The sequence below is a fragment of the Petaurus breviceps genome, unplaced genomic scaffold (genome assembly GCF_028583685.1).
Source record: "Petaurus breviceps papuanus isolate PSGF00001 unplaced genomic scaffold, PetGlider_PUasm1.0 350, whole genome shotgun sequence".
NCBI lineage: Eukaryota > Metazoa > Chordata > Mammalia > Diprotodontia > Petauridae > Petaurus > Petaurus breviceps.
The window spans coordinates 709,536-723,307 of NW_027186199.1; the positions used below are offsets into that span (position 1 = coordinate 709,536).

At 43.0% G+C, this 13,772-nt stretch overlaps 2 protein-coding genes across 8 annotated transcripts in view; one reads left to right on the forward strand and one right to left on the reverse strand.

Moving 5' to 3' along the window:
- Nucleotides 1-2,639, reverse strand: part of HSF1 (heat shock transcription factor 1) — a 76,890-nt gene extending 74,251 nt beyond the window's left edge. For all 6 annotated transcript variants that reach the window (XM_069097022.1, XM_069097021.1, XM_069097020.1 and 3 more), the window contains exon 1: nt 2,218-2,639. In XM_069097022.1, coding sequence (XP_068953123.1) covers nt 2,218-2,334 — 117 coding nt within the window. In that variant the 5' untranslated portion in view covers nt 2,335-2,639. The remainder of the gene's footprint in view (nt 1-2,217) is intronic.
- Nucleotides 2,640-2,815: 176 nt separating this feature from the next.
- BOP1 (BOP1 ribosomal biogenesis factor) overlaps nt 2,816-13,772 on the forward strand; it is a 69,236-nt gene continuing 58,279 nt past the window's right edge. For both annotated transcript variants that reach the window (XM_069097035.1, XM_069097037.1), the window contains exons 1-2: nt 2,816-3,098; nt 5,151-5,339. In XM_069097035.1, coding sequence (XP_068953136.1) covers nt 2,970-3,098; nt 5,151-5,339 — 318 coding nt within the window. In that variant the 5' untranslated portion in view covers nt 2,816-2,969. The remainder of the gene's footprint in view (nt 3,099-5,150; nt 5,340-13,772) is intronic.

The following is a 13,772-nucleotide window of genomic DNA, read 5'->3' on the forward strand; positions in this document are numbered from 1 at the left end:
TGGTGTTTATTATTAAAACTCTGGGCTTGTTGAGACTGACCAAGATACTTTTCTAGTTGTCTCACAGTTAGGTAAGGACCAAAGAATGAGAAGGCCTGGCCCAACCCATATCTTTCTAGTTCTGCCTATCCAAGGCAGACATCAGTTGAACAGAAGCTGAACAACTAGGAAGTTTAGTCAGGAAGAGCTTAGGGTTTAGGAATTTAGGGTTAACCATTCTGACAAGCAGCTGTATGATCCGGGAAAAACAAGGGCTCCAAAACTCTTCTGTTCACCTCTGCCTCTATGGGCCTAGATGAAAACTTTTTCTTCCACCTACCTCAGTCTAGTCACAGTCCAAGACAAACCTACTGCCCACCAGACATTTCTCAGGGGGTTACACTCCTGAATTGTAAGGATATGCTATGACATTAACAGCTATCATTTACACAGTAACTTATACATATGATCCCACATTTGATTCTCACAAATATCTTGGGAGGTTGGTGCTATCCTTATTTTACAGATAAGGAAACAAGTCAGGCTTAGGGGAAGTGTCAAATTCAGGGTCACAAGGTTATTATGTGCAGAAAACCAAACTGGAACCCAGGTCTTCCTGACTCTAGGTCCAGTTGCATCTAGAGTCTCTATCCACAGCAGCAAGCCGCTACACATGTCTGCCACCTCATTTCTCTCTCCCCTCTGTTACTACTTTTATAAGACTAAAGGTAATGAAAGAGGTAATAACAATCATGATAATATTAGTTAACATTTATAGGGTGCCTAATACGCTCCAGGCACAGTATTAAGTGGTTTACAAACTATATTTCATTTTATCCTCACAACAACTCTGGGTGGTGGGTGCTGTTATTATCTTCATTTCACAGATAAGGCAACAGAGTTTAAGTGATCCAGGGTCATACAGCTCCTAGGTGTCTGAGGCCCCATTTCAACTCAGGTCTCCCTGACTCCAGTTCCTGCACCCCAACCACTGTGCTATCTAGCTGCTCTAAATAGGGGAACTGAATATCTCCAACTCCACCCTAAGTGGAAGATAACCAAGGTGAAATCTAATGTCTCCCTTGTCAGGGTTCAGGCTGATGAAGATTTAGTTCACAGCTTTCTTCCTGGAGTCCTGAGAAATGGGCAAGCCAATGCGATCTTTCCTCATTACTAGGCTCTAACTTAGGATTGCTATTTTAGAGTTGAAAGTGACCTTATAAGGGGCGGCCAGGTGGCTCAGTGAGTAAGAGCACCGGCCCCAGAGTCGGGATGACCTGGGATAGAATCCGGGCTCAGATACTTAGCACCACACCCAGAAATAACTGGCCGTGTAACCGTGGGCAAGTTACTTAACCCCAGTTGCTTTAAAAAAAAAAATTAAGAAAAAAGAAAGTGACCTTACATAGATCTTCAAGGCCTTCTTTATCCATGCATTGTTAAGCTCCCTTGCCTCCAAGGCCCCCACTAGTAGGCTTCTAGCAAGATGTCTTGGGGAAGATGTCCCTCCCCACAAATAAACAGTCTGGTATTACCTTTCCCTCTCCAGATCTAGCGACCTAGGACAGGGTCTCTCTCTCTCTCTTTCAACCCAGGAGCCAAGATGTGAGGATATCTCACAGGGTCTAGGGAACAGCTTTTAGGCCATCCCAGCAGATGAGGACCTACAGCCACAGTTCTCCCATCCCCCCACTCTTGCCAATGCTGCCCGGTTCGGAGGCGCAGTAACTCCGAGCCACTTCCCTCTTACCCCTAACTGCAGCAGAAGGGCAATCCTCAGCGACCCTGACCCTAGCCAAGTTTCAGTAGGAGACGCGCAGTATGCTCCATAGGGCAAAGAACGTCCCAAAATACCGAGCGCCCCCGGTCCCTCGCCCTGCTCCGGCGGAGGAGGTGCAGTAACCGCGTGCGCCGCCCCCCACCATTGGTGCTGCAAAAGAGGGAGGACCACCCTGCGCAGCCCAGCCCCTCTCCAATCTCCAAAGGGGACAAGGCGCAGTCACTCTGTGCCCCTCCCTCCCCCGCTACCCCGCACAGCAGTGTAGAGGAATACCCCATGCGCCCAGTCCCTCTCCACTCTCCAAAGCGGAAAGAGGCGCCGTTACCCCGCGCCCCTCCCGCCCCGGGTGCTTCTGAGGAAGGACCACCACTCCGCCCCCCACCCCCACCTCCCCGGCCCTCGCTAGGCTCCCAGGGAAAAGGTGCCGCCGTCACCCCGTGCCCGCCCCAGGCCCTCACCGGACTCCAGCAGATTAGCGGGTCTGTCTCTGGATCGCTCACTAGGGTCCACAGCTTGGTCAGGAAGGCAGGGACGTTGCTAGGCCCCGCCATACCGGGGCCCCCGGGCAACTCCATTCCGGGGGCCGGCTGGCTGGGCAGGGCAGGGAGGCGGGCACCGAGGGAGGCGGGCAGGGCAGGGGCAGGGAGGGGAGGGCCGGCCTGCTGCGAGAGGACCGGGTACGGAGGGAAGGAAGACTGCTGCTTAGCGCCGCCGCCGCTGGAGCTGCAAGGGATCCGCTGCCTCGGCCTCAGGCACCGTAGCCGACTCCGCCACTGCCCGAGCCGCTACCGCCGCCCGCTGCGCAGACAGAACTCCGGGGCCCAGCATGGCCGCCGCCATCTTGCGACGGGCTCGCCCCCGGCGGCGTCGACTATCTACACGCGTGCGCGCTCGTGACGTTCCCTCCGCCCAACGGCATCCTAGCCCCGCCTCTCGCGTGAGCATTTATGTCTTCCTGGCCACTCTTTTTCCTTGCTTTCCGCCTCTACCCAGCTATGGACACTTGGGCGCATGCGCACTTCGACTTCGGGAACAAGGAAAGGAAGAGTTCTCCCCAGCGCGGCCTCGGCGTCTCTGACGCGCTCGTAGCAGCGCCAAGCGCAGGCGCACGCTGTTTCAATCTGGAACCGGACAGGAAGGGGAGGGAAGAGAGAAGAGAGGAGGTCTCCGACCGCCGGAGCCAGGAAGCGGCGCGACGAGCGGCGGGAACATGGCCGGGGCGCGGGGCGGGAGGCGCGCAGGCATGGGAGCAAGAGCTCCAGCGGGGGACCGAGCGAAGGCCGGGAAGAGGCCCGCGGATCAGCAGCCCGAGCTGCAGGAGGCGGAGTCCAGCGAGGAGGTGACAGCGCAAGGCGGGCCACGTGCACGCAGGCGGAGGGGAGGGGACGGGACGAGGGGGTGGCTAGGGGAGAGGGATGGAGGTGGCACTGAGGAGGGGACGCTCAGAGGACAGGGATGAGGAGGGCGTGCTGAGGGGACAGGGGAGAGGTCCTTAGGGACAAGGATGGAGAGGAAAGCGAGGGAGGGGGCCCTTAGGGGCAACGAAAATGAGGGGTCATTGAGGGCACAGGGAGGATGAAGGGGCCCTGGAGTGACCAGGACAGTGAGGGGGTAGGCACTGGGAGGAGAAGGAGGGAGGGGGCCCTGAGGGGAGAGACAGTCAACATTTATTGGGTTTTTCCACAGCCAGGCACTGTGCTAAGATTGGGGATACAAAAAGAGGTAAAAAACAGGAACAGTAAAGACGGGGGTTCACTGAGGATAATGGGCACTGAGGGGATAGGGGTGATGAGGTACAGAAGGGAGGGGAAAGTGCAGATATGGGGGTGACAGGGGATGCTGCTGGAAAGATAGAGCTGGGGATTTGTAGGAGATAGAAAGGGCTGGTGGTGGGGCATGTCAGTGCATTGGTCTGAGATGTGAGGATTGGTGCTTTAGAAGGTAGAGGATTTTAACGGAGAAGAATATTGATTGGGGTGGGAGGAGATTTTATGACTAACTGGTAGCCTTAGAGAGGATGTGAGAATGTGGAAGGTAAAAGAGAGGACCTTAATCATTGGCTGATAACATTTAGTGGATATTTTCAAAGGAGTGATGTAGGTGAAGGGATTAGTGGGGGACCAGAGATGGATACTAGAAGGAACAGAGTGGTTGGGAGAGACCATGAAGGGATAGAAGGTCCTGAAGAGATTTTAGAAAACCTGTGGAGTAGTAGAGAAGGAACCCTAAGAAGTGGGTCTGAGGTAAACTGATTATGTCTGGACAGTTGGTGCAGTGAGTTAGAGAAGATGTTGTAGGGGCCATTATACTGGAAAAATAGCTGAGGTTGATGGACCAGATGAGACAGGATTTGGGGGTGTTTGAGAGTTGGAGTGAAGAAACTGAGGAGATAGTGCATGGGTACCTTCAGGTGGGTTTAATTAGGAATTAGGCATTCCTAAAGGAGAAGAGTCTGAGCAGTTTAGGGAAGGATAAACACAGGAGAAGGGAAAGGAGTTTGAGATGAGAGTTCAGATGGAGGAGTAGGAGAGGGACTAAGGAATATACGAAGGAGAATACTCTAGGGAAAGAGCTAGTTTTTTTGGATCCATTCCCCAGGGGTATCAAGGCACTGGCCTTCCCCTTCAGTTACTCCTCTGGTTCTGTTTCTTTGAGTAAATGGCTCTCTCTAGGGTCACTGGGTACCCTTGTCACATGTACCCTCTTAGCATAGTTCTGCTTTTTCTCTGCAATGCTCAATCAACTCTCTAATCCCTTAGGTGGACCAAAAACTTTGTTTATAGAGGGTGTGGATCCTATATCGCAGTAGCCAGGGTAGTGTCAAACCTGAAAAGGACTGTAAGATATCGAGTTCCTGGAGCTAGGTATTTCCTCATTTGGTATCCTTACTGCCTGGAATTTGCCAGCCTTTTTCATGTGACCTGTGTATTGATTATTGCTACCCTTTTTTTACATAAGGCCGTTTTCCATCATGGATCTGTTTTGCTGATCCACAGAGGAAGGCATATTTCAGGAGTAATTTAAATGCCTAAACATGCGACATTGGGATAACAAGAATAAGTTCCTTAAGGTTACAGTTTATGTATTATTACCCCTCTTCATAATGTGTAGAACCTAGCAGAGTTGTGTACTTGCTGAGGGACCATGAATGATCAGATGAATGGAACTCTAAAACCAATAGGAGCAACTTAGAGCCCCTGGAAGAAGGAATTTGGAAAAATAATAACAATAGCTAGCATTTATAAAGCACTTTATGTTATCTTCTTTGATCAGTATTGTACCTGATCTGCCCTTCTGGCTAATGGTGCCTGTCAACCCTTCTACTCACTTCTGACTGGCACCATGGCATAGATGGTGGTTCTATACCATAATATAAATGCTTCTTTGGCAGCTGCCTCTCTTCAACTGTCCAGCCCCCAGCCAGAGTGCAGCAGACAGCGGGTCTGACCCATCTGAAAGTGAAGAGAGTGTGTTCTCAGGTCTGGAGGACTCTGGTAGTGACAGTAGTGAGGATGATGCCAGCAGTACTGAAGATGGACAGCCCAGGAGCATCCCAAAGATGACTCAGGACAAGTCCCAGGTAAGTGAAGAGGTCTTAGGTAAAGGTTCTTCCAGAAACATGTTGAGATTGTGTGTTGTTCTTTTCTTCTCTGAGCTCTCTGGTGTCAGACAGCTCTACCCCCTTGGTGCCTTTAGGAGTACTGAAGACTTGATTCTTCAGCATTTTCTTTTTTTAAATGTGGAAAGTGATTTTATTTATCTGTTCATTCTGAGTTCCCAGCATGCAGCACCATTATTAATGGTGAATTCTGTTGAGTTTGGGATTGAGTGTTATTGTTAGGTATCATCTGTTTAGCATTTTAAAAAATTATTTACTTTTCATTTACAACATTCAGTTCCACAATTCCTTGAGTTCCAAATTTTCTGCCCCTCCATCTCCAACGCCCTCCCCTCCCATGGAGGCATGCCATCTGATATAGGTTCTACAAATACCTTTGAATTAAACATTAGTCAAGTTGTAAAGAAGAGTTGTAACCCGTGAAGTGAACAATGAGAAGGAACTAAACAAAACAGTAAACACAGAGAGAGCAAGAAGTTTGCTTCAGTCTGCATTCAGACCCTATAGTTCTTTCCTCTGTTTGTGGATGTCCCTTTCCATCATGAGTCTTTTGGAGTTGTCTTATAACCTTGCGTTGCTGAGAGGAGCCCAGTCTATCAAAGTTAATCATCACAGATACGATGTGTCTGTAATTGTGTACAAAGTTCTGGTTCTGTTCCCCTCCCTCAGCATCAGTTTATATAATTCTCTTCAGGTTATTATGAAGTCCATCTACTGCTCATTTCTTATAGCACAATAGTAGTCCATTACATTCATATACCACAACTTGTTTAACCATTCCTCAATCGATGGAATTGATTTCCAATTCTTTACCACTATAAAAAGAGCTGCTATAAATATTTTGTACATACAGGTCCTCCTTCCACTTGTCTGATCTCTTTGGGATACAGCCCTAGAAGTGGTATTGCTGGGTCAAAGGGTATGCATGGTTTTATAGCCCTTTTGGCATAGTTCCAGATTGCACTCCAAAATGGTTGGATCAATTCACAACTTCACCAACAATGCATTAATGTTCCAATTTTTCCACATCCTCTCCAGCATTTATCATTTTCCTGTTTTTTCTTTAGCATTGTGTAATCAACCAACAAGTGTTTAAGGCCTTAATTTTGACTAGTTACTATGCTATGTACTGAGGATACAGAGACAAATAAGAGAAATACCTATTCTCAGTCAACTTACATTCTAAGCAGTGGAACAGGGACTGGGAGCCAACAGGCTTGAATTGTTTTATTTTGTTTTTAAAATTTTGAACTTAAAAAACGAAAAGAACATTTCCATATATATATAGCATAACATTAAAAAAAGGATTGTGTGTGAAAGATGAGAATCTCTACTTTAATACAGCTTTTTTTGTTTTTGCTTTTTGGAGGGCAATTGGAGTTAAGTGACTTGCCCAAGGTCACATGGCTAGGTTTTGTGTTAAGTGTCTGAGGTCGGATTTGAACTCAGGTCCTCCTGGCTCCAGGGCCAGTGCTCTATTCACTGTGCCACCTAGCTGCCCCTTTAATACAGCTTAAAAAAAAATTAAACATATTACTTTTAAAACTGTTCTATTTCTCTGTGTTTCCTTCTGAATTTCCTTTTGTTCTCTTTTGTATATTTGGAAAAACATTTCTATGGTCTGCTTTTTATTGCTAACCCTCTCTGTTTCCTCTCCCTCATTAAAAAACTGAGAAAAGGGGGGAAACGACTTGTAATAAATAAGCATGGTCATGCAAAATGAATTCACATGGTATCTATGTCTAAAAATGTATGTTACTTTCTGTATCTTGAGTCTGTCACCTTTTTGTTAGGATTTGAGTAAACATTTTGCCACAGATTTTCTAGAGACATGGTCATTGTATTGATTATAGTTGTTTTGAAGTTATTTTTCTTTACATTGTTGTCATCCTTGTATAGATTATTTTTTCCTGGTTTTGCACACTTCACTCTTCATCAATTCATACTCCAAAATCATCTCTTTATTCTATTTCTTATAGTGCAATAATATGCCTTTACATTCATATGTCACAGTTTTCAACTATGTTAAGAGGAAATCTAGGGTAACTGCTTAGATTCTAGTTCTTTGTGTTACCTCCCTCCCATCCTTCATTCAGGATTAGGAAGTTTGTTTTGCTTGTGGCTCTACACTTCCTCCCTTGTATTATCCTTCCTTATAACGTCCTTGCTTCTTTCTCTTTTGAATTTAGTGTATTTCTGCACCAAACTGTTGGTATGTGTATTTAACCTGTCTTTGTCCATTTCAGATAACAGTGAGATTTATCTGATTCCTTCTTTCTTGACCCCCTTCCTTCGTGTTTGTATACTCTTTTTTTTACATCAGTTATGAGAATCAGAAAGTTCCACCCCCTACTTTTTCCTTTCTATACCAATATATATTTTTTACTCTCCTTTCTCTTTTCTTTCTTTAAACCCTCAGAACAGAACCAGTCCATGCCTAGGTCTAATAATTCTTTCTTATTTAATTCCCTCAGTACCCTTGAAGAGATTTCCCGATGGGCTGCTTGTTTCTTTCCTCCCGTTAGAGTTTTAACATTACAATATCACACATACTCCTAACTTTCTAAGTTTCTCTTGACTCTTGTGTTTTCAGAGTTTTTACTTGGCTCTGGTCTTCTCATCAGAAATGCTTCAGTCCTCTATTCCATTATAGGCCTATTTTTTCCCCCTGTAGTATTATAATCATCTTTGCAGTGTAGGTCATTGATTATAAATTCATATCTTTTACCTCTTGGGATATTATATTGTAAGATCTCTTCTTGTTCACAGTAGAAATGACTGTGTACCTTCCTTACAGAGTCTTGCAACATTTTCTGTTCATTTGGGTTATGATATTCTTGGGATTCTTCTCTTCACATTGTTCTCTGGTCCTAATAAATCTGGGCAGTTTTTGTTATGATTCCTTATAATACAATGTCCAGGCCTTAAAAAAATAATGATTTTTAGGGAATCTGGTGACCCTTAAAAATGATCTCTTCTTGATCTGTTTTCTAGGTTGGTTATTTTTGATGTGACATCTAAAATTTTCTTGTTTTTTTTTTTCAATCTTTTGATTTTGTTTTAATATTTCTGTTTTATAGACACTGATTTCTGCTTGGTCTATTCTAGTTTTCAAAGGGTTCATTTTTGAAGTAGGATTCACCACTTTTTTCCTAAGCTATTTATTTTCCTTACAGTTCTCCTCTACAACTTTTATTTACTTTTTTTTTATCTCTTCCTTCATTTTTTTTTTTAAAGCAATCGGGGTTAAGTAACTTGCTTAAGGTTACACGGCCAGTTATTTCTGGGTGTGGTGCTGAGTATCTGAGCCCAGATTTGATCCAGGTCATCCTGACACTGGAGCCGGTGCTCTTACTCGCTGAGCCACCTGGCTGCCCTCCTTCATTTATTCTTGATATTTATGTAGTCCCTGTGAAAAATCCACTTTTTCCTTTGAATCTCTGCTTGATATTATTGTAGAGTTTTTTTCTCCTTTTTGGTAATCTCTAGATTTGCAATAATTTTTTATTCTGGTTTGTGTTTTCTTTGATTTATTCATCTTTTTGGCTTTAGTTCCTGAATTAGGGCTTTGGGCCTGGGCCAGGGCCAGGACCTGCCCCCTGCTGTGCTTTTAGATGTGGTGGTCAGCTCTGCTGGTCTAACTGGGTCACCTAGGTTCCACCTCCTTTTAGAGTTTAGTATCACTGGGTCTTTGAGGTTTAGAACACTCTAGAGGTGTTCTCTATTACATCTCAGGATAGAGTGCCAGGGACCTTGGCACAGGGCTCTTGGTTAATTTGGGAGTTTTCTAATGCACTTGTTTTGTAATTTTGTGTATTATAGTTGTGTTTTGTAACTCACTCCTCTACTAGCTTATAAATTCAATACTTAGCACTCTGTAAGTGCTCAATAAATGCTGATTGAATGATTGGAGCTGCAAGGTTTTCTTATCTAAAGTTTGCATCCTAGTTCTTAGAACAGTGGTAAATAAGTGCTTGGTATATAAAACTGAGAGCCTAAATTAATTGGTGCTGAGTCAAGGTTAGTGGGTACTTTGACCATCATTGCTATCTTTCCAAAGCTCCTTTGGGAAGCCACCTCTGATGATGCCAGCCCCCAGTTTTCTCTCCTTTGGAGCCACATGATACTTCAGTTTGAAACATGTTTAAGCTATTAATCATATTCCATTTTAGGTTCTCCATTTTTGTCTCCTCAACTAATCTGTGAATTTGAAAGTAGATGCCCTATTGATATTTTTGTCTGCTACATTGCTGGGGATGAAATACTCATTGGTTGATCTTGGTGAACAATTTATTGGGAATTGCTGAACTACTTGTCTCCTCTACATTGCAGAAGTCTACTCCTTGTTTTTCTGTATCGGCCTGCTGGGCCTGTGGGGGGACTACCTGGCATTTTATAGGATGGAGAAAAGTTTTGTTTTTTTGTTGAGATCATTGCATTGTCTAGTTATCTTTTTTCCTGTGTTGTGAGGGTTGAGATACTTTCTGGTTATGTGTAGTGAACTTTAAAAGTATATATTAAATTTTTATTGATGTTCTTTATTTTATATTGCTTATCATTTGCCACAGTATCCTTTCCTACACTCCCTCTCAAAGCCTTTTCCTTTATAATGAACTCCCCCAAAAGTTCTCCAAAACTAATCAATGTGTCACAAAAGTCTTATATGTGGTATCCCACGTCTATGTTTCCTTTTCTCTGCAAAGAAGTGGGTAGAAGAAGTATCTACTCATCTGTCTTATTTGGGGCCGAGATGGTTATAATTTTGCATTTTTTAGTTTCTTAAAAATATTTTTACTGTTATCTTTTGTTTTTTTCATCAACTAGATTTCTCCTATATTCTACCTTTTCCCTCCTCCCCTAAACATCCTTTATTACGAAGATTTTTTTTTAAAGAAAAAAAGAAGAGAAAAATAAGCACTATCTCAGGTGCCCCCTTTTCCTTACCACTCTAATGCAGACCGTCTTCCCCTGTCATGCCTGGACATTAGTTGGCTGGTGGATCTGCCTGCCTCAAGTTTCTTTTTATGCCAGTTCATCCTCAGTCTTTATCATTACTTGAACAAGACACTCCATTTCTTGCTGTCTTCCTTGCCTGGAATGCTGTCTCTCCTCATCTCTGCTGCCTTCCCTGACTTCTCTCAGGTCACAACTAAAATCCTATCTTTTAGCATAGGTTCCCAAAGTGGGTGATACTGCCCCCTGGGGGGCACTGGAACAATCCAGAGGGAGAGGTAGTATCTTTGGGTGCAATTTGTGGGGCAGTGAATAAAATTAATGGCATGGTGCAAACATAAGTAAAGAAGAGAAGAAAATTTTGAAAAACCAATCATACATGTTTCTTCTGCTGGGTAACAGAGTTAAAGTCATAGTGATTACATTATTTTCCAAATAAACACATGAAATGGAAGTTAGGTTGTACTGGGCAAGTGTTGGTAGGTGAGCATGTTGCATTGGGAAGTCCACTGTGAATCGGCAGGAATATGTGCATGTAATATCTTGTTTATAATATGGTACTGTATGGTTTCATGATGCAATATTGCATTGTCAAAATTTCCATACAAGAAAACCCCCAGAAATTTACAATAAATTATTAAATTTAAGATGTCATTAAAAAAAAATCACAAATTTTAAAAAAAGTTAAAGTGTGAAAGAAAGTAGATTTCTAGGGGGCCACGGAGTAATTTTTTTTTAAAGGGGGAGGTAGGCCAAATAAGTTTGAGGACATCTATATTCTACAGGGAACCTTTCCCAACCAGGTTTTTAGTGTCTCTGTTAATTATTTTCTATTTATCCTGTATCTACCTTGTGTGTACATATTTGCATATTGTCTCCCCCATTACATTGTGAACTGTCTTTTGTCCCTTTCTGTATCCTCAGCACTTAGCACAGAGCCTGGCATATAACAGGCACTTAATAAATGTTTATGGACTGATTGATCAATATATTATGACATATACAGTGTTCCACATCCATGAGTATACCCCTTTCCTACAAAAAAAGTAGAAGAAGGCATCTTTTCATATCTCTTGTCTTTCTAATAAATTTAATTTAATTTTCCCCCACCAGTTAACAAAAGTATCTTGTTTTTCTCCTGCTCAACCCTGACCCTAGTTGACAAAAACAAAACAATCCTTCTAGAAAATATTTTCATTTCTTCTTTAAGGTCAAGCTTGTTCTTTAATTCTGCATTTTCATTTGCTTTGTGGTTGTCATTCTATCCATTTGCATTATGGTAGCCATTGTTTATGTTATTTTCCAGGTTCTGCTAACTTCACTTTGTATCAGTTAATATGTCTTACCATGCTTCTGTGAATTTGTCATGTCCAGTTTCTTATAGCACAGTAATATTCCATCACATTCTTGTACCACAGTTTGTTTAGCCATTCCTCAGTCGGTGGATATGTATTGTTTCTATTTATCTGCTGCCACAAAATGTGTTGACATAAATATTTTGTTGTATTTTGGACCTTTCCTTTTTGTTATTTGACTTTCTTGGGGTATATATCTAAGTGTGTGTCAAAGAGTATGAATATTTTAGGTACTTTCTTTGCACAGTACCAAATTGCTTTCCAGAATGGTCAGTCCTTTCACACCTCAGCCAATCATAATATTAGTGTGCCTTTCTTTTTACAACTTTTACAGTGTCAACTATTCTTCTATTTTGACATCTTCTATGAAATCAAACCTTAGGCTTGCTTGTAATTGTATTAGTCTTATTATTAATGATTTGAAACATTCTTTCATTTAGTTGTGAACAATAAGCATTTATTAAGCAAAAATAATAAATGGGCTAAGCACAGTCCTTTCTTTCAAGGAGCTTACATTGTAATTAGGGAAAACAATCATTAAAATGTAGCTGAAGGGGGAGGGGCGCGTGAGGGAGATGGTACTGGCTTGGGAAAGGAGAGTCAGGAGTGACCTGGGCATTTCCTCAAAATGGAAGTTCTAGGAGGAATTCACCAGTGAGAGGTAGGAGCTATAAAGGCCAGGGGGATGGATGTTCCAAGATGAGAATACTGAAATTATCTAAAAGGTAAAGTTCTTAAGGATACAGAGTACAGTCACATTGGTCTTTTCTTGCTGAAAGGCCACAAGCATCTATCTGTCTAATCTGCAAGAAGTAGGAACGATAGTGGTGGGGATGGGTGCTACTTCACAGTAAGCAACCATCATCTCTGGAGGCATCACTAAAAGTGCCACCAGAAGCATGAAGGCCAGTCAAGGTTGACTTTCCTCTGCCCTGTCCATCCCCCACTTCAGGGAGCTCATTCTGTTCTAATCCTGTGAGCCTATGACAGTTAATCTTGTCTGGGCCTGATTGAAGTCAGTGTTGTATTGTAGTTTAGGTTGTTAGTAATTTTTAATGTAACTGTTATGTTATGTAGAAATGTGGTTCATTTTTGTAGGTTAATTTTTTTTTTTTTTTTGCTTTTTGGTGGGCAATTGGGATTAAGTGACTTGCCCAAGGTCACACGGCTAGTTTTTGTGTTACGTGTCTGAGGCTGGATTTGAACTCAGGGACTCCTGACTCCAGGGCCGGTGCTCTATTCACTGCACCACCTAGCTGCCCCGGGTTAATTTCATAGTCTGAAATTTTACTAAAGCTACTCTGTCAATCAGTTTTATTGTTGATTCTTTAGGATTTTCTAAATAAATAGCATATCATTAGCACAAATGTTATGTGCAGTGCACTTTAATAGATTCTGTAGGGGGGATCCAGAGAGGTATTAAAGCATGGTCTCTTGTCCTCAAGTTGCCTATCTTGGCACACTTTTTGTTCAGTCTTTTCAGTTTTGTCCAACTCTTGGTGACCCCATTTGGGGTTTTCTTAGCAAAGATAGTGGTTTGCGGACAAAATGTGAAACTCAAGGAATTGTGGAATTGAATCCTGTAAACTAAAAGGAAACAAACAAATTAATAAAAAAAAAAGATAGTGGTTTGCCATTTCCTTCTGCAGCTCATTTTACAGATGAGGAAACTGAGGCAGACAAGTGACTTGTTCACGGTCACATAGCTGGGAAAGTGTCTGGGGCTGGATTTTAACTCAGATATTCCTGACTCCAGGCCTGGTGCTCTATCTACTGCATTACCTAGCTGCCCGATTTGGGCAGACTAGATGGGCATAAAAAGAAATAGATGATGAACAGCAGGATAGAAGCAATGTGGTGTATTAAGAAGAAAGCAGAATTTAAGTTAGGGTGTCTGGGTTAGAATATTACTTTATGTGACCCTGACCAAGTACTTTAAGGGAAGCTTTCTGGTAGTGGACAGATTGAAGGACTTGGAATCAGGAAGGTTTGGGTTTAGATTCTGCCTCTGATCTGTCAGCTGTGTGTCCTTGGGCAAGACACCTAGCTTTTCAGAGTTTCAGACAACTCACAAAATCATGGAATC